The sequence below is a fragment of the Apteryx rowi genome, unplaced genomic scaffold (assembly GCF_003343035.1).
Source record: "Apteryx rowi isolate R43461 unplaced genomic scaffold, aptRow1 scaffold_267, whole genome shotgun sequence".
NCBI classification, from domain to species: Eukaryota; Metazoa; Chordata; class Aves; order Apterygiformes; family Apterygidae; genus Apteryx; species Apteryx rowi.
Window position 1 is genome coordinate 349473 of NW_020449052.1, and position 24722 is coordinate 374194.

Genomic DNA, 24722 nt, shown 5'->3' on the forward strand with positions numbered 1-24722 from the left:
CCCTGCTCCTCACATGGGGTAGCATCCCCTGTGATGAACTAACGCAGCATGTGCCAGCTATGTGACCAGAGGCACTACTCTTGGGACTGCTTAAGAGAAACTGCAGAAACAATCACAGCAGATATTAAAATGATTAGCCCTAACAGCAGGAACCAGAACCCGAGTTTCCTCCTCCCTGAATGCCTTAACTGCTGAGCAAGGGCACAGTGAGAGCAACCGCTCCGCAAGCCCTACATTCTGTGCAGCCACGTCTCATCAAGCATGTGCTCTGGGAATACGTGCCAGGACATGCAGAGCTGCATCACTCAGTCTGCAGAACTCTTCCAGGATCTGTAAAAATCAAGGTCTGGGCAACCTTCACAGCAGATCTTTAGATACTTTCACTTATTAGGTGGCAGTAGCAAGGAAAGCAGTCCAGCTTTGGACCTACACTGTGCGTGTATCTGTGTCTGTGTGCGCGTGCGTATGTGCATGCATGCATATGCCTGGTCTTCAGGAGCAAACTATCCTGGGACAAGCAGGAGACAGATTATGTTGAGCTCCAGGCTATTAAATAAAAACCAAAATAAATTGAAGGGGCTGAATCCTGGCTAAGGCCAATTTCTAGCAGGTTATTAAATGGCTGTAAATCCTTTCAAAAACAAAACAAAGCAAAGAAATCCTCAGGAGGGCAGGGGACTGCAGCTGTTTCACCAAACAGATCAAACGATTCTTCTTCTCCAAGATTTTGTTTCAGTGGAGTTCTGTTTGGATTTGGGAATTTTCTTGACAGATAAGTGGAGCTGAGGATTTAGCTACGTACAAACATGTTAAGGAAGCAGTTCTTCTAACTTCCCACAGTCTTACTTTGCTTTCACAGCTGTAGCTCACCACCAGCATGCTTTGGCCCTTAACCCATTTTAATATCGGCACACCCACCTTTATGTGAAATCATGAGACATCTGACCACATTTCATGTTTGCTTTTAATAGATGTGTTGAGAAATGACAGCTTTCACATTCAGCAATTAAATGAGATATATGCTGTCACTCCTTGATGTAATTGTGCTTTTTATACTCCTGTTGGTAAAATGATGCAAAGTGACTACGCACAGCTCAAGTCAAGAGCAAGGGAAAAATGAACAGCGTGAATTGGAGAGAGAGAGAAAGATGCTTGGCAGAAAGTGGAGGATTATTCTGAGCATAAGGAGCAACACTGAATCAACAAAGGCTGAAGGTGATAAGGGCAGTGAAGCAAGAGGAATTGGAAGAAGCAGTACCCATTAAAGAAGATAATGTAGCATCTTGAAACCAGGAGGAGACAGTAAACCAATGAAGGGATTTCTCTTGAGTGAGAGACATGGTTGGGGCAATGAAAGAGGAGAAATAACAGTGGCATTAGCAATAGACTAAAAGTAGAAAGCAGAGTAGAAAGAGGATTCGTACAGGAATCAAGCAAATTAATTATGGATTAGAAGCAATTAGAAATGAGTCTATCAAAGAAAGCAGAGACTTTCTTGTGAGGACTTTGCTTTTTGGAGGGGGAATATGGGGAAGAGGTGACATTTTCATAACTTATCTCAGTTTACTTTTCAGTTTCACTACAGTCTTTCTAAAACTGCACACATTACTGCTAGTCTTTCTTCTGGATTAAACCCAGGCTACTTAAGGATTTCTGAACATGATGGGATTTGCAGTGGCTACATAATACTCCCTTAGTAATTGCAAAAGTAGGTATAGCTTGCATGGAAACATGTGGTTGAGGGGTAGTAGAAGAGAAGACTAGCGGTACAATCAGGCAAGAGCTTAATTACTGCCTCTTGTTACTGCAGTCATACAGGGAGCAGGACATAACACTGAAAGCTGCTGACAAAGGGCATAAAGGGCAAAATTAAATCCTGTCTTTAAAAAAAAAAAAATTACTAACAGACACACAAAGACAGTAACTGTCTTGTACCTTTATATGGATTCCAAAGGCAGCAAGGTCTCGACGCAGATGGTCACAAGCCTCCAGGAGGGGTTTTCTCTCCTGCATTAATTGCTGTCTCTTTTCTTTCTGTTCTTGTTTTGGTCCTTTTGATCCCATGGTACCTTCCATTTGCATAGTTTCTGTTGCTTCAGGCAGAGCAAGAGCGTAATTACGCACCTTCGTACGGAAGCTTACAAGCTCATCAATCACATTAGAGAGCATAGCTGAATTTCCTCCTTCCAGAGCAACCTATAAATCAAATACATTGTTTTAAAAACATCTGAAAGTGATTTAAAAATCAATCACAATTCAGTGGTGCGTACTAAGGCCTTCTCACCTCTCTTGGTTGTGCATCTTCCATTATACTGATATAATTAAAACATCACAATCCCTACTAATGCTGGGCAGAAGTTACAGTACAGTATGACTGTATGCACAAAGTAGTTCAGCGTATTCTCACACAGGAAAGAGTCTACCTTAGAGCAAAGGGTACTCATGCCAATATAATATGCTGCATAATTCAACTGTGGAACTCATTGCCACAGGAAACCCCCAGATGCCAGAAGCGTGCATTAATTTAAAAAGGGATTAAACAAATTAATGGAAGAAAGGCCTGGAAACAGCTGTCGTCAGACAAGAATGAAAATGCACCTCCAGCTCAGACAGCCTTTAGGCTGTAAATTTCTGAAGAGCTGGAGAGCACACCAGCCTCTTACTCTGTTTTTGAACTCCACACCCTCCTCAAGAAATGCAAACAAGGAAGACTATTAAGTACTTTTGCTTTAAATCCCTAGACTAACCTTTCCTCTTCACACCTACACCTTGAAATCCTGTGGAAAACCACCCCAAATATGTACAACTTTATCTGATCCTCCTTAAGTTTCAGCCATCCAGCAAAACTGGACCAACTAAGAACCAGTCACCGTGCAAAATGCCCGTTTGTCAGTTGTTAGTTGGCCCTCTCCTCTCTTGAGCAGCTTCAAAGTTTCCTCTATCCTACCGCATCTTGATAGAAATCTAGATTGTAAACACTGTGGGAAGTGAATTGCCTCTCTATTCCTAGGCTCCCATGCTGATGGCTGCTAGGATGAGAAGCTCAGGTACTACTAGAGGAGAAACACTTGTCACTGGCTCTGACACAGCGACGTTCACAGGCTCACTCTCAACAGGGAAAACATTCTTATTTCTCATTAGAAGCAAACTCCTAAAGGGGAAGGAAAAGGACAAACATACAACAATCAAGAAAGTGCGGTCACAGCATTTTATCACTAAGACACAAGAGGGGGGAGCAGACAATGCAGCGGTGAAATGTAAAGCACACCAATGCCGGAGGGTAAAGTAGCTGGCAGTGACACTTGACTGGGAGCAGAGCAGCTGAGTAATTAAAGCCGGGGGGACTGGGTTTAGTCACAGAGCAGCAGGATGGAATTGAAAGGGAGTAGTTTCAGAGGTCACTGACTGAAGAAAACAAATAAAAAGAGGGGGAGGTAAGAGGGACTATATAAGGGCTAGAGTTTGAGATGCTCAATGGTCTGAACTATCATAAAAGGCCGCAAACATACTAAAGAAGTTTATGAGGTTGAAGAAGGTAATAAATGCAAGCGCCTGAAATGTTCCACTGTAACCTGGGACAGGGAAAAGAGCATGCTAAAAACGCCGATGCAGAAGGTAGAGCAAAGATGAATGATGAGGGAATAAGCAACATGCTTCTACAGACACCACAGCCACAGTTCCAACCAGGCCCCTCCTCATGACACAAGGGCAAGAACCTCCAAAAGGAGGGACAGCGTTAGAACACGAACTGATCCGATTTCTGCGTAAGACATTGTGTGGACTCTCAAGGCCAATCAGTAATTTCTTCTTCTGTAGTACCAACCAATCCAGAGGGCTCATAACATGCTTTATATGGAAATTTGGTCCTTGCCTATCCCAAAGGCAATCAGTTGTTTGCTCTCTGTTGCACCTGGAATACCCACCTTTTCAGCAGAGCCAAAATCCTTACTTTTGCTCACCGGCTCTGAACAGGCATGAGGGTTTCCACTCATCAGCTAGACTCCCCAGCAGTAACTAGCAAGACTGCCTAAAAGGCAGATGTTTATCTAGCCTTATGTCCTGTTAGTGGTGTCTTTTAGAAATTTAAGATGGATTTGTCTTATCTACCTGTGGTTGTCTGGGCTCCTTCTCTAGACAATGGAGAAAGACAGAAGGATAATCTTACTTTATACAATCATCAGACTGAGAAGAACTGTCCTTTAGAGGTACCTGTCTCTCTCCACTGACTATTGCAGAAGCATAGACAGCTACATTAGACTATAAGGCTAATTAGTTGAGATGAATCCCATCCTAAAATAGGATAGACCACAGGCTCTATCCATATATCCAACTAGAGGGCCCAAATACTGCCTCCCAATAGTCTCTATGTTAAATTGTCAGCGCAGCAGTGGCCAGGTCAGCTAGCACTCTTCAAGACATTTTGTGTGCCTGGCAGTTCATGGATCCGGACAGTTTCAGGATCACCCACGATAAGCTGTGCGCATGTGGCCACCTTGTTTTGGAGGTAGAAAAGGTGTTAGCTGCCAGGTTGTGAGTTGAGCTGTTCTAGCTGGTCTCAAGGTCAGAGAACAGCCCCTGCCTCATTTTATTTACTAGCCTGTGGTAGCCCATGGACCTTCTAAACCTTTCTGATGTCTCAATTTTTTATTTATTTATTTTTTTAAAGATGAAAAGAAAAAGCAGAGAGACAGAAGAATCTGACACAAAGTTCCTCCCTTCCCAAGTCTGCCTCACACTAGCATCTTCTGCTCACCCCGATGCCCTGGAAAAACTAGCACAGCATACAAAAAAGAAAAGTATTAAGGCACTTATTTCAGCAATGTACAGACAGCTCAGAACTCAGAGGAATGACTTCTACATCCAATTTACGTGCAAACAGAAGTGTTTAGTATGTCACAGAAAACTGAACATGACAAATGCATGGGATGTAAGGAGTAACAAATAGGCAAACCATATGCAACAGCTGTTTTGAAAGAAATTTTAAAAAATCCACAGAGGCAAAGGGAATAAATGCATTTATTACTATACAGTACCTGATTTTCAAAGGATGAATAAATGATTATTTGTATTTTCTTATTGTCTTCCACCTCCCTCCTGCCACCCCCCTCCCCCCGAAGAAATTCTGGTGGAACAGTTTTTCTAAAGAAAGTTTTCAACCTCCATTCAGTTCCAGAGTCATGAACCTACAGAAGACATGCACAGAACAGCTTGCTAGTCTCCAACACCTTTCATCACTTAAACTGCCTCTCTTCCCTATATTGTTAGGATACTGCCTTTGTACTTATCATTCAGTCCATACAGTACTTTGCTGTGGACATTTCTCTTATTTTGTCCTACCTTTTCAAGCACTAAAGAATATGTAAAGTTTTTCCAGTGGGGGCAATGCCCTGCAGAACAAAAGCCCTGCCCCTTCCCTGCAGCCTGGCCCCTGCAATCCCCCTCTCCCACAGTCCAGGCCATGCACCTTCAGGTCTCCCCTCCCTGCTCAGAGGCTCTCAGCTGCTGCCAGCCCTTCAATCACCTGCCCAGCACCATGCTTTAATTCCCTCTCCCAAGGCCTACAACACACCACAGCCCTTCCCACTACCTTCATGCTCCAAGACTTTTTGCTCCAGGCCTGTGGCCCCAAAGCCCAGAAGAGCGCGCGGCACTCCCTGTGCTACCCTTCGCTTTTCTCACCCTGTACTGGCTCAAAGCAGAGTAGCCCCTTTCCTGGCACCCTAGTTTTTGGCAGAGGAGCTGAACCCTAACTCTGGCTGCGCAGTTCAGAAGTGCTTGTCAAAGTCAGCCTGGACGCAACCATGTGAAAAAGAAGTGGGGCCGGGGAAAAAACAGATACATAGTAGTACCAACTTAAAAGGCCTCCACCACTAACTTTTTCTTCCTTTATTCCTCAGACTTTCATTTGCACAACACGATTGCTGCAGCAAGTCGCAGAAGAGTATCTAAAAGAAATGAGCCCACGTTTTGCTTTGTCCTGTTCTACCTGCTCAAATGCTCTCCTAAGACATCATAGCAGAAACTGCAAGTGATGCAGAAAGATTTACTAAATTCATAAATAACTCTCTTATATCTGACACTTTTGGAAAGTGTTCTATAAAACATAATGCTGGCACTGTTACTACACCACAGTACATAAGGAAGAGATGCTTCATACCTGTTTTTCTCCAAGGGACATTCCAAGGGCATTAAAAAAGCCTTCTATATAGGAAATCATGCTTCCATACACAACAGAGCTTCTAGGAGATTCAGCTTCCTGTTTAAAAAAAATTTCAGAAGAGGTTGTCCAGTTAAAGCATATTGCAGAACTCAGCAGCTATCTATAGGCTAGTCCACAAGGGAAAACTATTACCAATTACACAGATCTACTTCTACCAGTAAAACCTGCCCAGGTGGAAACTTTTACACAGATATAAAAGCACATTTCCCCTCACAACACTGAGGAAAAAGATTCAAGTGAATGTGGGAGGGGAAGAGCTTATTACCAGCATGCACAGCAAGGAGAAGAGATGCATGAAACTACAATGCATTACATGTCCACAGTAAATTAGACCTAAAAATAGAACTCCTGTGTATGAAAGGGCTGTGTGTACAGAAACAAAATAAAGGAACAAAATCACAGCTTTAAGGACGTCCGTATAATAAACAGGAAAAAAAAAAAACACTTTTGAGTGTCTTATTTATTTAAGCACTGTAAACTCTGCATTGAGAGAGCTTATGGTGTTTGACCATGTCCTGACAGCACCAGCCACCACCAGCAGCAGCAGATGAATAGCACTTTTAAGACCACACATGCTTATTTCTTTCCTCCATATTTACTTCCCCCAAAAAAGAAAAATAAAGGTTAAATGACAGACTCTGGGAAGAGATTTAAGGGACTGATGGGGGGGGGGGGGGAAGGAGGGGGGAGAGAGGAGTAATGACACACACACACACACACCACCAAACTAGGAGCTGGTACTGGATTTTATCTGATATCTCTGTTAAGGCCTGGGATAAGCCACAAACACTAGCATTTGCAAAGGACCTGAACTGGAAGGAACTGAAGTGAATTACTGAGGAAAAGAAACAGGAACATACAAATTAAGACAAGAAATATGGGAAGACTAAAAAGGGGAATGTGTTGTGTTTACCTGAATTTACTCAAATAGTTCTTGAGGAGAAGAAGTATATGCACATTCAGTAAGAAGTAAAATTTAGAAAGCTGGACTGCACACAAAAAGCTCTGTCACAGCCAGGAATGATCTAACTCTGAGTTAACTGCTCCTCAAATACTCCATCCAATTCTTAATAAAAAGATTGACAGAGTGAATTCAAAGAAAACAAGCAAAAATGATTAGCAAAATGAGGATATTTTTATTTAAAGAGTGGTGACGGTATTACAGTTCCCTACTGCAAACCGGTTTGAGTCAGGGATTTGCTCAGAGAAACATTTTTTAAAGAAAAGGCAGAGCTGCTCCTTAGGCTTGAGACAGAATTTAAAACTAGTTCCAAAATATGGCCAGTAGGAGGCAGGATTTTTAAACCAATGAGCAAATTCTATCTTAAAATCAGTTATTACTATATACTCAGTGTCTCTTTTCCAGCACAAAAATGGTGGACATCATGAAACCAGCAATTAAGGAGCACAGCAACAAGGCTAAGCAATTTGCCCTGAGCTAAAAAGGCAAAAGCAGAATTAGAAGTTCTTCAGACTGTGTTTATTGCTCAGATCTTGTCCTGACCAGATGCTTCTTGTGTCAGCATCAAGAGAGCTTAACAGGGCCTCAATTTACCACAAGTTACATGAAGATGGGGACTCATGCAGGCATGCGAGGCCACAGTTATAATCTGCCAATAAGTCACTCACTCAAAGCTGAATTCATCACCATGACTATTCCACGCACCTGCAACTGATCATCTACTACTCCCCTTCCCCCCCCCGACCCAAACAGCCACCATCCATTTCCCTATTTAAACTGATTTCTACGCATGGATATTAAGCATGGAAGTGCAGTAAGAACGTAAAACCAGCATTAAAATTAGCATCATGTTGCAATGGCTTCAGGCCTTTCAAAAACCTTAAGTATGAACAATATAGGGCAGCAGAAAAGAAGCATACTTTGGACACAATGAAGCCTAAGACAACAATAGTATACTATTCCTGTGATACAGCCAGAACAAATGGGTACCATTAAGGTCAACAATTTATGGAGCTTTGTTTCTGCCGTTTTCCTGTGTGAACAATAAACTAATCTGTCTGCATTAAACAGTAGGACAGTGGACAGCTGTCATTTTCTGATCTCTGTATCCTAATGGGTTACCTTAGTAACAGCCTTAAGCTGTCTGTTGCCATGGTGAATGAGGTCCATAATTGCCGCAACAGCCCTGGAGGTGTCAAAGTCATCTGCAAATGCAGCCTTCACATTTACTTTTGTGTTGGCTAGCCTTCAAGAAGAAAAGGTAACGTTTAAGATAAGACAAACAAGATGCCAGCAGTATGCTGAATTCATCAACTACTCAGCCAAAGGGAGTCATCTAAAGGACACTGTCATTTCAGTCTTAGCTGTTCCCTGATGGGAGATGCTACACTGATCAGAAGAGAATACATTTTTCAGTTGCAAAGGGAGAAACTCACGCCTGTCAAAATCTGAAGCGCTACATCTGTTCAATAAATACATCATTAATCACAGAAACGAACAATGGGAGAGTAATGTTTGCCTTAATCAGTTAAAAACAGATGGAAAAGTAGGTTGCAATTAAGCACATTAACAATTTCACTGAGCTCTTTTTTCCAGCAGCCCATTTTCACGCTAATGGTGCGTTTCTCTTCCAAAGTCACGTTACACAGGCTGCTTCAATGCTTGGTAAGAGAGCTGAAATCGGGTCAGCTAGAAGTCTGGCTGCAGCACTGCATGACCTATTGGAACAGACTGGCTCAGAAGTATGCTCTGTTTTCTCATTTCCTAGCCTCGCCGAATTCCAGCGTTGTGACTTCACTCTACCTGGCTGAGACAGAAAGCTCTGGCGGAAATGTCTAAGAGATCGAGAGCCAGTGGCAACTTGTATTCATTGTCACAGAACCAATATTACCACTGCAGTTGGTTTGAAAGTGGAAAGTGGAAGCGAAAGTGGAGGGAATAAATGGCAAGCTGCAAACAATTGCTGGCGGCTTACTCTTGTACAAAGCTAGATGAATCAAATGTTTATAGCCACTGACTCGAGAATGTTGTTTCACAATAAAACCCACAGAGCACAGTTACCTGGGGAACTTCAAACTATCCTAGTACCTCTGGGGCTCTTCTTAACACTGTTTTGCCGCCTTCTGAGTGGTTTTGCCTGGAATGACAGCCTCCTCTCAGGTATCAGACGGCTGCTACCCTAATCCTTCCCGCCCAAGCTCTCCTGCGTGAGTTTGCCCTGCTGTCTTGAATACCTATCACTTTCCAAATTAAGAGATCTGTTTCATCTTAGTTGTTCTTACATTTAGTGATACAAAAGCTTTGCCCTCCCATAAGTCCTCCACTGATGATCCGTTCCAGCTTCCTCATCTACCCCATATCCTACAACATTTGTGCACCCTTCCTCTCCCCAGTAAGCCTCCTGAGACCTCCTGCTAATAACTTGCTCTTGCCAAATATCATAACTAGTTAACTCATCTCCTCTCCCTTGTAACATGTCCCACTGCCTCTTACAAGCCTTAGTTGGTACAGCAACAAGCTCTTTGCCAAAAGACATGCATGCACTGCAGGCAAGCTGTCTCTCAGTTCTACAGCACAGACCATTCCCCCTCTGACAGTATACCATAGAGCTGCTTGTATGTCACCTCAGAGGATTCAGCCCCTCTCCTACCACAGCACTGCATTCATCTTCTCAGCTGTGCACCCAATACAATCCACACCTCTCTGTTTTGAAAGAACATCCGATTTGTGTAAAGGACTTCAAAAAAGATTCTCCTTGTCTTTGCAAGGGTCCCACCAACTGTAATTTCATCTTTCCCTATGCCATCTCTGTCTTGGCCAGTTTCTTAGTAACTCCCTCTGACCTCTGCTCCGTGCCAGAAGGCCAGCCAGTTTGATTACAGGCTCACATGCCTGATACATATTACTTTCCAGTTCTCTTTCTTCTTCACTTACTCATATACAGTTCTATTTAGGTCATGAGTCGCTTTACAATATCAATCATAGCTTTTCCCTCTACGTCAGTCAAGAGGTGCAAAGATGCTTAAGTTAGGGCAGGCACACTAGGTAAGTAACATGTAATTTAAAGATACTGTGAACAAACTGTAACTGACTAAGGAAAAGCAGCTGGTTAGAAAAAGCAAAAAAAAGGCAACTCTTGGTGCTGGGTGGCAGGGAACACTGCTTCTCAGTCCCTCTTCTTGTTCTGCTTCTTAAACAGCAATCAGTTCACTATAAAGTTCAGCCCTCTGAGCCAGTCAGCAATCTGCAAATTACTGTTAACATAATCACAGTCTTTAAGATACAGGAAATGCACTTACCTTTCCCACAGTATGTCTTCCCTAACAGGGTCACATACCAGCTGTCCTTTTATATAAGCATTTGCATCTTTAATAAAAGAGGAAATTGCCTGAAGAAGGTGCTTTGCATCATTCATGGTCTCATCACTAAATTCTATTGCTAAGAAAATAAAAACTGAATTCAGGCATTATGACACAGAGGATGTTGTCTGTCATACATAGGAACAATATTCTAAGAAATAATCATTCCAGGATATGAGTTCTTTATGATTTGTCACAGCAAACTTTTCTCAGTTACTTGCATATTTAACTAAGAACTCTGTTTTTCAGGCACACTAGGTGAATGGAATGAATATAAAAGACAATCATTAAATATGACAAAGTATAACCTACTGAAAAGAAATTAGATTGATTCAAAGAGTGTTTGGAAGCTTACTGAAGCAATAGGTACACAATTTTAAGGTTTTTTTCAGTATTGCATCTTTCTGTCTAGTCATTATTCCAAAGTAGTTGGATCAGATATATTTCTAATCATCCCCTCAGATTTAAGCATGGAAGATATACCTTTGATCTCCCCCTTAATTTCATTCCTTTTCTAATTTAGGCAGACATGATCTGTCTGTGGAGACCTCTAAAGACACCTAACCCTTGACACTGACTCTATAAGGAATACAGTCACTTATTGTTAAAGGACTGCTTCACCAGCATCCAAAATGCAGATGCACCTAAATTTCACAGCTGAGGTTCTGCACTAGGTATACAGTTCATTCACAATATCACGGCTAAACTGCCATATTAGCTTTCTAAGGTAATTTTAAAAGAAAATACAAATTGCTTAAACTTGTAAGTGCATACCTGGAATAGGACTCATCACACAACTTGCACACCTATGTCTAAGCCCAGCTGATCTGGGCTCTCTTTATAGTCAGTGGAAAGAAAGAGAAAATTGTAAGTGAAATGCTGCACCTTATTCTAAGTAGAGCGCTACATTACAATGAGATCTGCTATACCCTAACCCTAGAGTGCTTCTTTCCCACTGACTATAAAGACTACATTAGAGTCCCTCTGCTAACATCAGTAGGCATCCATGCCAACGCTATGGATGCTGTTACTGCATTCAAAGGGATTCTAGCTTTATTATCCAATTTAGCTTAGGGGACTATCCATATTTACTTCTGCTGATTTAGATTTAAGCAGGGCTCCTCTCATTTTGCCAATGCTTTTAGAAGTGCAAGTACTGAACTAGTCCACTGGCAATTTTACCAAGAGCTGCCATCACAAATAGGGAATTTTTCTATTGGTAATGTACAATTTACTGTAAAAGACCATCAACAGAGCATAACTCAGACCTCATGCAAGACAGCTCACCTGACTTTGGTGGAAGTTGTGTCCACCAAGGACAGGCCTAAGTTTAAATGTATTCCTTCTTACAATATCACATCGGAGTAAATTACTTAAATTCAAGGGCCACACACAGCCAGTGTGGTACCACTTCACCATTTTATGTCTGATCTCTGCACTAACATACATCTAAAGTACAGCTCACACTGTATTCCTAATCTCATCAGCACTGAGCATGACCTATAGTTTCCACAGCCAACTCAGTTCTGCTCCAGCACACATTAGAGCTGTTTTGCACAATTACCCAACACTACACAGTCACACACTCGTTAGAGAAGAGTGAGTGAGGGGACATAATTAAGAGAGGAGAAGCAGCCAGATGTGAGACTTGATCTCAGTTTCATTAGCAAATCCCAAAGCCTAACTATTTAAACACACTTTCCATAGGATTTACCCCAGTATAACTGAGGCACAAGCCTGAAACTATATTTGTCAGATTTTTCACTTGTGTGCCATTAAAAATCTGCATCACTGTCTCATTAACATCAGTCTTAAAATTAAGCTTTACGAAGCTTTTTAAAAGACTGATGTACTGACTTTTAAAAATGGTAAGATATTGAGAGAGATCATTTATATCCACGAAGATTACTAAACTGATTGCTCCGGTTACAGGAACTCCAAGAGGAATACCTGATGAAAGTTTATTCTGATGAAGCCCACTTTGGTTAAAGCCATTCTTCTTCACTCACTTACGGCATTTTCTAAACTACCATTTACAGTCACTGCAAATGCACAGTCCAGCACAAATAAGTCTAGTTCTAGAAATTCTCGTTGTACCCCCTAATCCTTCACTAGTTTACTACCAAATGCATCAACATTACATCATTAAATTACAAAATAACAGAACATTTATTAGGACCTACTAGCAATTAAAGACCAAAACAAACAAAATGTTAGAGTTCATTTAAAATCACAAATTCACTGAACTTATTTTGGGAGATGAGCAGTGTTTTCAGGACAGAAACCCACTGCCTATAGCAAGTTTACAGCACCTCCATGTAACAGCAAAAGCAAAGCCACCTTTGATGGGATGCAAGAAGAAAAGCAGTGACTCATAAGTGGGTCCCACAGAGCTTTGGAGATGGCATCTATCACTCTAAACTGCACCCAGAAGCAGCCTGGCAGGCACTGACAGCAGTGTATGTTAATGGTGGGGCACCATGCTCTAGTTGCTGCCTGATACACTTAGGAAACACCTTTTCCCAACAGCCCTAAGTATACCAAACTGTGATGATCTAGGTCAAGAGAGGGATGGCTACAGGCATCAGCTGCAGCGGAAGCAAAGGGCCTGGAGCACCATCGCTGCTCCCAGCACTCAGATTAATCCAGACCAGTTCTTCCTCACCAAACTGGATCCACTGACACTGAGCTCCAGCCTCTGTGTCCAGAGCTCTGGGATGGCAGGGAATAACCAAGCTTGTCAAAGAAACACACAGATAAAAGCCCATTCATTGCTGGATAACACAGCGGGCCCTCTTCCTCCTTCCGTCTGGCTGTTTTTCACATGCTCTGAGCAGACAGAGAAGGTGATGGAGTGAAGCGATCCCCCTGCAAAGACACACTGTGAAAGACAGGATAGCAGAGCTTTTCTCTCCTTTGGCTTGCTCCTCAGAGGATAAGTGAGACCAGTCTGTTCTGAGAAAGAGGCACATCAGCAAAATTTCATGATCAGTAGTAATGTTACTTGCAGAGCCAATAGATCTTATAATTAGATGCTTTGCCTGTGATCCAAGTTATTGCATAATTAGGAACAAAGAGAAGGTGCTCAGGTATTCACTTCAAATAAATATATTTAGGAAGCAGAAAGCGAGACAAAGAGGAATGCAGTTAAACTTTATCTTTCAAACAAACTAAATGGATAGCATGAACACATGCTGACACATTGCATAGTAAAAACCTGACTCAAGAGAGGGGACTGACCTCAGCTGTTTATCTGACAACAGCCTTGTATTCAGCACCATATCCTGCCTCATAATGTGGCAAGTGCAGCAGACCTTCAAGCAATTTGTATCTGCTCAGTGGATTACTGGCAGCATACTCTGACATAACACCACAGTTTCCTTTTATCAAAGCCACCTGTATTTGCACAAATAGCACTCTGTTTTTATCACAGGAAGATATTTAACCTTTAAGTAAAGCAAAAAATTGTCATGTCCTTCTTAGATTGGCTCAGATGCAGCTAGGTCACAAGCAGCAGTAAAGAGTGTGCAGGCAGCTCTCAGTTGCACAGCTGTCAATACCATTCCTTGCCCTAGGGGCAATCTTAGAAATTTCTAACCATTCAGTTTTTGTTTACAGAACAAACATATATGACTGTGTTGTAGGTCTTATCCTTTTCTCTTTTTGTTTTAAAAACGCATTTGCTCAAGACTCCCAAGCGCCCCCAGCTGCAGTCAGAGAGCCATTTATGTGTTCACAATTTATTTTGTCCTCTGACAGAGACCCTGAGGAAACAGGCAGGCATACCGCCTGCCTCACCCCACAGCAGCAGCACTCTACACCGCCTGCCCCCTCTCCCAGCCCAAACATGGGCTTATTCGACAGCTAGTTTCCCTCTAAAATTTGCCCTTCCCTTTCCATGATGGTGGAGGCTGGCAGTCAAGAATTAGCAGTCTCTTGCTATCTCATTCTTTGAAATATTTCAGAAATACACAGCATTCCTAATGCCTTCATCTGCCTTGTAAGAGTGAGGATCCACCAGGAAGATCACACGGGTAGTTCCTGCAAGCAGCTCAAGGTATTAATGAGCAAGATCTCTCAGTCAGAAAATTGCACATCCATAAAGATTCACAGCATGTCACATACCAACAGATATTAGCAAAGCAACAGAACCGTGACCACAGCAGTTCTCCCAGTCTTACTGCTAGAGGCGCTTTATTTGAGGCATCTAGAGGCCTGCTTAAATAACACAGCAGGTGTTTCAGCGTGTTCCAGCATCCCATTACAATACTAAGAGTGTCAACAAACCAGATGAACCAAGAACAGTTATGGAACTGCCATCCTCTTTTGGCAAGTATCAATAAACTGGTAAAAATGCTATCTGTATAAAAACATCTTTTGGTTAAAAGTAGCATTTGCATGTTGGAAGCACTCTGGTGTAGACAGAGAAGCTAACAAAATTCGCCCTCACCTCTGCCTGCCAGTAGTTTTTGCCAACTTAAGACGATCATTAGCTTATCAAGTATTCATCTAAGCGAGCTTCACTGCACCACAGAACTCCCTGAATGCCGAGCAACTCCACAGGGCAAATCACAAAACAGCAGGGAAATAAAAAAATTATTAGAAAGCCCGTGTCATACTCTACAGGAATATAAGGTAAAGCTCTACCAAGATCTCTCTCCAAATACAGCTGATCGTGACCGAAATAAAACTGACTGCAACAGATGCAAATCAGAGATGGAGGTAATTCATTAATTGAAAGTGCGATTAATTGAGAGCTGCAATTAACTGAAATTCAGGAAGGTATTTAGACACACGCTTAAGTACTGTCCTTGGTAAAGATGCTTTTCTAAATGACAGCCTGAGAGCCATCCTACAGAGCACAGTAAAGTTTCCATTTTGTAAGTGGAAAGGTTCAAGGCACTGCAAGGAAGAAACCCACTTCACCGCACCACTGGATCCTCAGTACTTGGGAAGTATGTGTGAAAGGGCATGCATATCTTAACAAAGAATCCTTTTTTTTTTTTTTTTCCTCTTACCTGAGCTGTATCTGCTGCGCAAACAAAACATCCTGAATTGATCGGATGAAAATTTCTTCAGAAAATCCTAAATTCCAACAAAGAGACAACTTTATCAAATAACAACTTTTAATGGAGTTGTTCTGCCCTCTTTTATTTATTTCACAGACAATTTCAGACCAACTAACATTATAAAGAACCCACGTCTGTAGTTTAAGATAAGCTTAAAGTCTAAACTGAATAGAGTCTAATTCCATATAAATATAATATATAAATATACACACATACATATATACAAGATAGAAATAATGTCAAACATAAATACAAGATGCAGAAGAATACTTTGCAATTATGATCAAATGTACCTTGAATAAGACTATTGGAAAAAGCAAACCTAAGTTACTGGACTAAGATTGGGATACAATCTTGCAGGGAAGGACAACTCCCGAGTTTTTCAAATTTTATGAAAAAAAGTATTAAAGTTCTTGAAAGAAATTAAGCGTGTCATTTTTCCTGAAGGCCTGGAACATGAAGGAAAACATGGAGTGAATGGAAAAAACTTCCTTTCTATATTGCTTGAATTTACCTGTGTAAGTTACAAAAGCTTAGTAATTTCATCTTAATACTTAACTAGCTTTAAAAATACTTTACTACTGCTATAAAGAATTTCATTTACTCAAAAGAACTATTTAAAAGCCTGGGAGGCACATTTTAAAACATTCAATCACTTGACAACTCCACTTTCAGCAAGAAGGTTGGACAATGTGCAAATTAACTGTGACCACTTCATTCCCGGGGGTTTTTTTCTGTTTTTGAGCTACAAACTCACTATCATCAATTTGCTGATTTTAAAAAGTGCCACTGAAATAGAAAGGCATAAGGAGAAGTCAGTACAAGTAAGAAAATATGAAAAACATCATGAACTTAAGGATGAATATCTCAAAATTTAGCTTCGGCTACAAAATTAAAATGGCCTGAACACTGAAGGTAGCAAAATGTTAGCAATGTGCAATGTCTCAAATGAAAATAGAAATAATTGAGGTAATCAAGACAAGCTAAATCAAGAAACAGACAGTGAAACTAAACAGACTTTTCTATAAACTCTGTACAAGTGAATGTACTCAATATGCCCGGAGGCTTGATGTTAGTATACAGAAGGGCAAACAATATGAATAAAGTAAGGAGATAAATTCTATTGAGGCAAACTTTGAATTTGAGAAGACACAATCTAAACTGGAAAATCACTTTTGTACTTTTGGAATATGGAGCCCAGAGAAAGAAAGTCTCATAACTCTTTCAAAACAGGTTGCGTGGCTGTGCATTATGCCTACACACTTGATTTGGGGGGTCAGATTTAATAGCTATTTAAAAAAAAAAAAAATCAGAGAGGGGAACAAGGGGGAAGAAAAATAGCACAGCTGGATTAAGAGCATCCAGCATGGCTGCAGGAAAGAAAAACCATGCCTCGCTGACTACTTGGAATGCATTCAGTGCTTTGCTGCCCAGGGATACAAAAGAAAGGCCCTAGGTACCATCCAGGCCTTGAATTTTTCAGAGCACATGTAAAAAGTTCCACATGGGGCTTAAACTTCAAGATGCAGAAAGACTATACAGGAAGAAATTTGGTTCAGTGGACTGAAAATTACTTACAGGAAAGGATTAATCCTTGTTAACCGTGTCTAATCACAGAAATTAAAAGAAGAGACCTGCAAGGGAAGGGTGCTGATCCAGAAGTTTTTTTTGTTGTTAAGAGTGTCGCTACTTGCTACCAAGAAATTTTTGTTTACCTCGCACACAATGTTTTCCTCAATACAAAGAAATCCCACTAAAAAAAAACAAAGGAGAATGTTTCCATACTTTTTTTTTTTTAATTGCATGTGTTGCATTAATAGTCATTTCTTTGCCCTGTCTACATCATCTGCTTAGACTCAGGAAATTTCTGTCAAAATTGTGAGTGACAGATAACTTTCCTAGGGGAGATAAGGCTTAACTGTACACAGACAGCATCACGAGAATTAAGAAGAAAGCAGCTCAAACTGAATTCTGTTTTTAAAAGGATTTTAATTAGTCTTCCAAAAGGGCAAAGGGGAACATATGTGCTCGAGCAGCCTCTTAAGCTTTGTCTACAGGAAGAAAATTACCCACTTCTAACAATAGGTGTCAGCCATCACTGGAGCTGAGTTAGTGTTAAGTACAGCTGTATCAGGAACATGATGACAGAGAAACCCTGCTCTGTGCTACTTCAAAAACTTTGGCTCAACCTCTTCATGAGCCTTCAGGGGGGGAAAAAGGAAATATCAGAAGTCATTGCTTCAGTGACCTTAGAAGCCTGCTTCTGGTAAAAGCTTCCTTCTCTTTCACAGAGTAAAACAGGACATATTCATGCCACCTGTTGATATTAAAAGACAAAGCTCTGTGTGCATCAGTAAGAAAGTGACAGTAAAGACTAAAGGAAAATACAAGGGACCACTACCATGGTGCAGTTGCAGGTTACCTGGTAAGTTCAAGACACTGAGACTATGTCTGATTTTACCTAAAGCAGGACAAGGAGAAACATCTACTCTTTTATAAGTCACAAAAGCACATACAAATTTTAAGAGAATAAAGAAGAGAAGCCATTTTTGTAATGCAGAAGTCTGATATCAGGCACAAATGCTGCTTCTACAAGCTCTCTCAGCTCAGTTAGAGCTGAGTGCCACAGGCAGTTCGTGAAGACACTTAGTTTTTCCTGAACAGAACCAGACTACCTCCTTTGCTTCTCAACTCCAAAGTTATAAACAACCCCTGAGTCAGAGCAAGTTTCCTACATTCAAATGCAGAATAACAGGTACACCAGGGCCAGAAAAACACTCTTATTCCACTTACGCAGTTCTTCCACTGCAGTGTAAGCACATGCTCAACTGTTTTCTCAAAAGGAGACTGTGATTAATATTTACCTATTAAAAGCATACATTTCTTCAATTCACAACAACAGATTACCTTAATTGTTATGTAGTTTTTTAATGACTTGGACATTTTTTCTTGACTTCCTTTAACATGCAGATGCCCTAGAACAAAAAAAGAAGAAGAAAAAAAGAAAAAATCAGTCAGGATAAGTTAGCATGCTTCTGAATTGGTAGCGAATGAGAAAGAACTCTGCACTGAGACACTGGAGTCACTGGAGGCAGCATACCCTGAGACAGATATGCGTCAACCATATCAATGCAACATGTAACATTTTTCCACAGCTTTGCCTACAGTCCTACACACCTCTCTATCCTCATCTTTGGCTGGGTGCATTTTAAAACATAAGAAAATAAAACATTATTCAAAAGAAACATGAAGAAACAGACACTAATACGGAAAAAAAACTAAATAGTATCCCTGTTCAGAAGTGGTGATAAAGTAAACTACAAACAAGCAAGCACTTTTCAGTCTCCACAGAAAATTATCTTACCTGTCTCTCTTGACTTTCCAGAAACATTTTAATGCCCTTAAAGATCTTCTGGTGATCTCACAGAACAATATTCTTGCAAACCAAACAATTTTCTGTATTTTTTTTTTTAAGTTGAATTACTTGTTGGCAGTCATTACACTTTTTTTTTTTTATTATTCCAAAGATTTATTCTGCATTGCTTCAAAACACCACATGTGTAAAATGAATTTTCTGTGCATTCCCTATTCTTAAACTTGAGCTACCAAAAATTAGGAACTATCAGGTTGCCAGAAGGGATTAGACAGGATAAGGAAGAGCTGAGGTTTTCTGAAGCTCTATTTGAAAAGTTACTGTTGAAGCAAGTCAAGGTTTTTGAAAGACAACTGGTAGCTTTTGCAAGTAGCTTCTCAGAAGGAACTTTCTGAAAAAGACGCTGTATTTTTCTAAATATTCATGCTGAAAAATCTGGCAGGAGCTTAAAGTCACACAAAAGAGTTAGTGAGGAGAACTGCAAATAACAGAGTACTGTACTTGGGAAATAAATTCATATATGCTATCTGGGAGTTTCTTCACTCAAAGCAGAGCAAGTAACGGCAGTGGGGAGTGTCCAAGCAACAAAAGGCAGCCTTCCAGACCTCCCACCTCCTACGCCATGTCTGCTTGCACAACTTAAGCGATCTAAACTGTGCCATGCTGAAAACACATGGCTATTGATCACAACATGCATGGTCCAATATCTCTCTAGAGCATTTCAATAGCTGTCGCACTGTCCCTTCCCACAACTGCCCCCTGCTCTAGACAGCAATGAGTATCCCTGCATGGCACAAATAGTTGTGCACAATCTCTGCTCACAACACAGCACCTTCACACAGACATTGCTCTGAACAGGGTCTGTCCAGGTCCTGCATCAGAACTGGTTCCTTTCCTGCTATCTTGGTGCATTTACCGGGGAAACAGAGAAATCACAGAATCACAGGAAGATTCAGGTTGAGTTTTAGGTCATCCAATCAAACCCTCTGCTCCTAGCAGGGCAAACTTCAGAGCTAAATTATGCTCAAGAATCACCAAGTTCTGCTTGAAGAAAGGAATTCGTTTTTGGTCTCCTCACTGCTGCGATGCTGTTTAAAGAAGAGTTAGTGAAGAGACATGATATTTAGAGAAGCCTATTCCTCACCTTGGTCTGCTACTGATTATTCTGAACTAATTACCTACCAAAGGCCACTCATTTGGCCAGACCGTGGGAGGCTGAGTCAAGGGCGGGCGAGGGAGGGATGAGGCTAGGATGCCTAATTTGAATTAGTTTACTTTAAATGCAGTCTCTGAACTTTGCTAGAGCTGTCAGTAGCTGCATACTCAGAGTTTGTGGGGCTGCAGTACAGGAAAAGGGAAGTAACCATCTCCACCACGTTTGGGAGAGTCTGCAGAGCTCAGCTTCACGACTGAATGTTGTGTCAGAGCAACACCAGAGATGAGCAGCCAGAGCTCAGATGTGCCTGCGCCCTTCCTGTCCTAGCCACACCACCACTGCTGATAGGAAACATCAACTATCCACAGAATGGTAGTGATGCTGAATACACAGCCAATAAGAGTACTCAGTACCATTTCAGAAATGCAGTTTAAAGCCTTAATTGGCTGCTTCTATTAAAAGCGTAACCCTGTAAGTTACCAAGCACCCACAACTAACACATAATTTTCAGGTATTCAGTTACTTGCAGAATCCATTGCTTTAACATACTTAGATGCATATTTCTGAGTGTGAACTTTTCTTACTGTTAAATACCATATCAGCACTCTGCTTGCATTCGGACTTTGCAATCCAGCAATATCTGATGCCTATCTGATGCTTCAGAGTGCTCTGAAGGGCCAATATCTGACATATGATTATGTTTGTTTTCACAGAGAGTGGCAGTGGTTTAATTTCTTGATCAACAGCCCAATCAGCTGTCTGAATTTTATGTTACTCTCTGCACAGCATTCCTTCACAGTTTTGTCCGGAAATCTCTAGCTTCTGTGAGCAGATCAAATGCCCATCATCCTCTTCTGGATATGAAAGCAACATGCTCAGGCCTGGCAAATGGATGTGAAAAGTATCTGGTTTCACTTCTTAGCTCTTTCTGACAGCGACTCAAATCAGCAAGAACTCTCCACGAGAAAGCTACCTTCAGTCCTATCCTTGACCACCTGAAAATTTAGGTTTACATAACACACTGTATCAAGGGTAGGAGAGAACCAGAGACCAATGGATCCAGAACCAGCTACAAGAGAAATCTACCATCAAAACAAAAATCTCATTTTCAACATGTTTGTCCTAACTGCTAACAGATGAGGCCATTTTCACTACTGTGTGGTTGAACATAGGGCCCTATCTAAGAACACTCAGACTGTCAGAGATATTGAACACCTGCAGCTCTTACGACTTTAATGAAATCCACGCATAAACTTCTTTGGTGAAGGGGAATAGCCTGGTTTTGATTTTTTTTTCTTTTGTAAATGTGCCTCAGTGTTAACTTAACTTTAGGCAGCCAAATTTAAAACAATTTGACCACGTTTTCCTAATAAGGTTATCGGTAACATCTGAATTTGAAGTATTCCTCTCTTGAAGAGTTTCATTGCTTGGAGTGAATGGTTTCATTGAAGAATCAAAAAATATAAGGTTTTTCATAAATTCGGCTTGGCACTCTTCCTAGAGTATAAGTAGTCTAAAAATAAAGTCCTTATAAAAAGATTTATCCCCAGTGCAGGGATTTTATTCCTCTAGTGGGATCACTCCTCCAATTCCGAGTCTGCTAAAATTCCAGAGTCTGTTTTCAGAATAAATTGTTTTTGAAGCCAAATCATTTGCCCTGAATAATTCACATTATTGTCCTCCAGCAAAATTTCTTGACTTAATGAATGTAATCCATCAGCTTCTAGAGAACTCTCAGTATTTAAGTTCCCCTTGAGATCAAGTTCCTTCTGGTTTGAGAAAAACTCATGAATCCTCTTTATTTATTTATTTTCAAAGAACATTTCCCCTCTAGTTTTGATTCCAGACCTTTAAAACTGAAATGCACTGGATACTGCCAGCTAGAGCCCTCCATTGAAAACCAGTGAATCTCAGTGAGGAGTGCACAGAATTCCCCAGCACTTCAGGAGTAAAGCACACCCTAGAGGATGCATCAGCCTCTGGATAATCTCTGTTGATTTACGACAGGCTCTACACTAGGAACTGGAACTAGGATTCAGTATTCATTTCATACACTGCAAATATATTTTAAAAAGAAAGCCTGAGCAATTCCCAGAGTGGACCACAGACTTAATTCTGCAGCTGTTACTCAGACAAGTAGCTCAATGAGTTCATGAAGACATCTTGCGCAAAGTAGTGTTCAGCAAGAAGAGAGACTGCAGAACTGAACCAGAATTTATCAACTTCATTTCCTTGGAGATCATCCAGAACAATGAAGACTGCAACAGGAAGGACAAATTTCAAGCTTCCCATCAATGGTACCATAGCTAGTACCATCATACAATGATATAGCGCAAAGCATGATACAGCGCAAAGTTTACTGAAGTGCTATTGTGCAAGGCAGCAAGGGCAGGTTTACGTAATCCCAAGCAACATTGTAACGGTGAAGACTGAATGATTCTTCAGTGAAGACTGAATGATTCTTCAGTATAGTCTAGTCAGGCACAGCCAGAGAGGTTGCTGATGGGGGGAGAGAGGAGGTATGTGACATCTGTAAGCTATAGTGACAAAGACACTCACTCCTCCCCCCTCTACTGTACAGTCCCCTGCCTGCTATGCCTTTTTTATTTCATTTTTTCCCCCAGTCTTGGCTTCTCTCTATCAAGCCACAAATACTTAGCTGAGCTCCTTTCTTTCCGTGGCATTTACCTGCTGGAGGAGCAGACCTTCAGCTGATGTAGACCATCACAGGTCCATTGGAATGCATGCTTCTGCCTGGTCTGACTGCCTCATTGGGGTCTCTGCAAGAAATAGGCTAGATACAAGCTAGCCACGCTTTTGCTAGAGAAATGGACAGTCCCGTCATACTCTCACTGTCTTGCACACTCCTCTGTTCCATGCGAGTTTCACAGGAAGTTTCACTGTTGTGCGTTCATATCATGCAATTCTTGGGCACTACTTAAAACTTACCCAAGCAATTTTGATTTTACGCATTCTCTGAAACTAACTTTTCAGGGTCCTCTGCAGCTTGGCTAGCAAAGAAGTTGGTCAGAGCACAAGTGAGGATAAGGGACCCTCAGTTCAGATGTTTTTCTGGAAGATCACAACTTCATGAACTTTGTTGGTTCATCAGTTCACACACCTTAGCGTTCTCCCCATCCTTATTTTCCAGTAATACAGATGTCTTTTCTCATCATGATTAAAAGCCTTTCACTGCATTTACAAACACAGGCCATTTTATGCAGCATTCTACCAAAAACTTTTGTTTAAACCCACCAGCAACTGGTACTGAGAGATGGAGTACAAGAATAGTTTATTCTAGTTTTGATGTTTTTAAAATATTACAATCAACTACCTGTCTGCTTGTCCCTTCCACTCATTTGCCTTCAGATTTTGAGGGTTCTATTTCCAAGGCAGTAAGAATTTCTCCTTTTAGGAGGATGACATAAGCACACACAGAAAAGATCAATTATTTTTACCCTCCTCCTACAAGACTATTACAGCCGAAATAAACAAAATTAAAAAGAAACACTACCACACAAAAAGTACCCTCAAATTTTGAGGAAATGCAAATGAAAGGGCAAATGAGATTCTATATGAAGAACCCCAATTTCCATATTTTTAGTTAGGATTAAACAATACACACTGGGGATGCACACAGCATTATTACTTAGAGATTTCCCCAAATGAAATTGAGGAGTGTTTCACTGTAATTGCTTTATTAACACAAGGCATCCATTCTACTGTTTCAGGATTCACTCTCATTTATGTTTCTTCACTTACTTAGTGAGAACAGGAAGTTGGTAATTGTAGTAGAGCATCTGCTTGTAAGGTTTCCCCCACATTTCCAACAATATAAATGCTAAACCTAAAAAAAAAAAACCCTTGAATTTGTACACAGCTCTCACATGACTAATATTTTACTTACCAGAATGCAAAAAATAATTCCCCCATTGCTCACACTGATGATACACCTCACACTGAGCAATTTCATTTTCATGATGAGGAAACGCAAGATCTATTCCACCAGTATGGATGTCCAGATGCTTTCCAAACACTGCACTGTAACAATATTTTTCTGATCAGTAGTAGAACACTACAAACGTTTTTTGTAAGAGAAATGTGCAAAAGAATAAGAAGAAACATTATAAATATATTATTTAATTATTGCAGTATCAGAACAAGACTTTAAACAGATCTCAGACAACAAAATGGCAGCAAAGCCTCCCCACAAGGCCATATCTGCTTGCAATTAATCAATTTTCCTTACTAGGAACAATAATTTTTCTAACTTAGATTTAAGAACTGCAAGCAGGACATTTACTTTCTTGTTCGGTTACTGAATCAATATCAGACAGTGGCCTTCATCTGCAAACCAAACAACTTCAGTGATGTACATTTCTTTAAATTTGATACCACTACTCTTTATCTTGTACCATTTCTGTAAGAATTCAGGCAATACCCTACACAGTCACAATACAAAACGCTTAGTCCTATACTGTTATAATAGCAAAAGAAAGTGTCTAATTTTGGGCTTATGCTAATGAGACTGAAGAATCAAGTCCACTGAAGTTACAACAGCATAAAGCCACAAATGAAAGAAGA

At 40.8% G+C, this 24722-nt stretch overlaps 1 protein-coding gene across 4 annotated transcripts in view; it reads right to left on the reverse strand.

The window, feature by feature from the left end:
* Positions 1-24722, reverse strand: part of CARS2 (cysteinyl-tRNA synthetase 2, mitochondrial) — a 45364-nt gene that overhangs the window by 5529 nt on the left and 15113 nt on the right. For all 4 annotated transcript variants that reach the window (XM_026068054.1, XM_026068052.1, XM_026068050.1 and 1 more), the window contains 7 exons: positions 24046-24179; positions 18517-18584; positions 15559-15625; positions 10481-10619; positions 8304-8427; positions 6158-6256; positions 1936-2196 (listed from right to left, as the gene is read on the reverse strand). In XM_026068054.1, coding sequence (XP_025923839.1) covers positions 1936-2196; positions 6158-6256; positions 8304-8427; positions 10481-10619; positions 15559-15625; positions 18517-18584; positions 24046-24179 — 892 coding nt within the window. The remainder of the gene's footprint in view (positions 1-1935; positions 2197-6157; positions 6257-8303; positions 8428-10480; positions 10620-15558; positions 15626-18516; positions 18585-24045; positions 24180-24722) is intronic.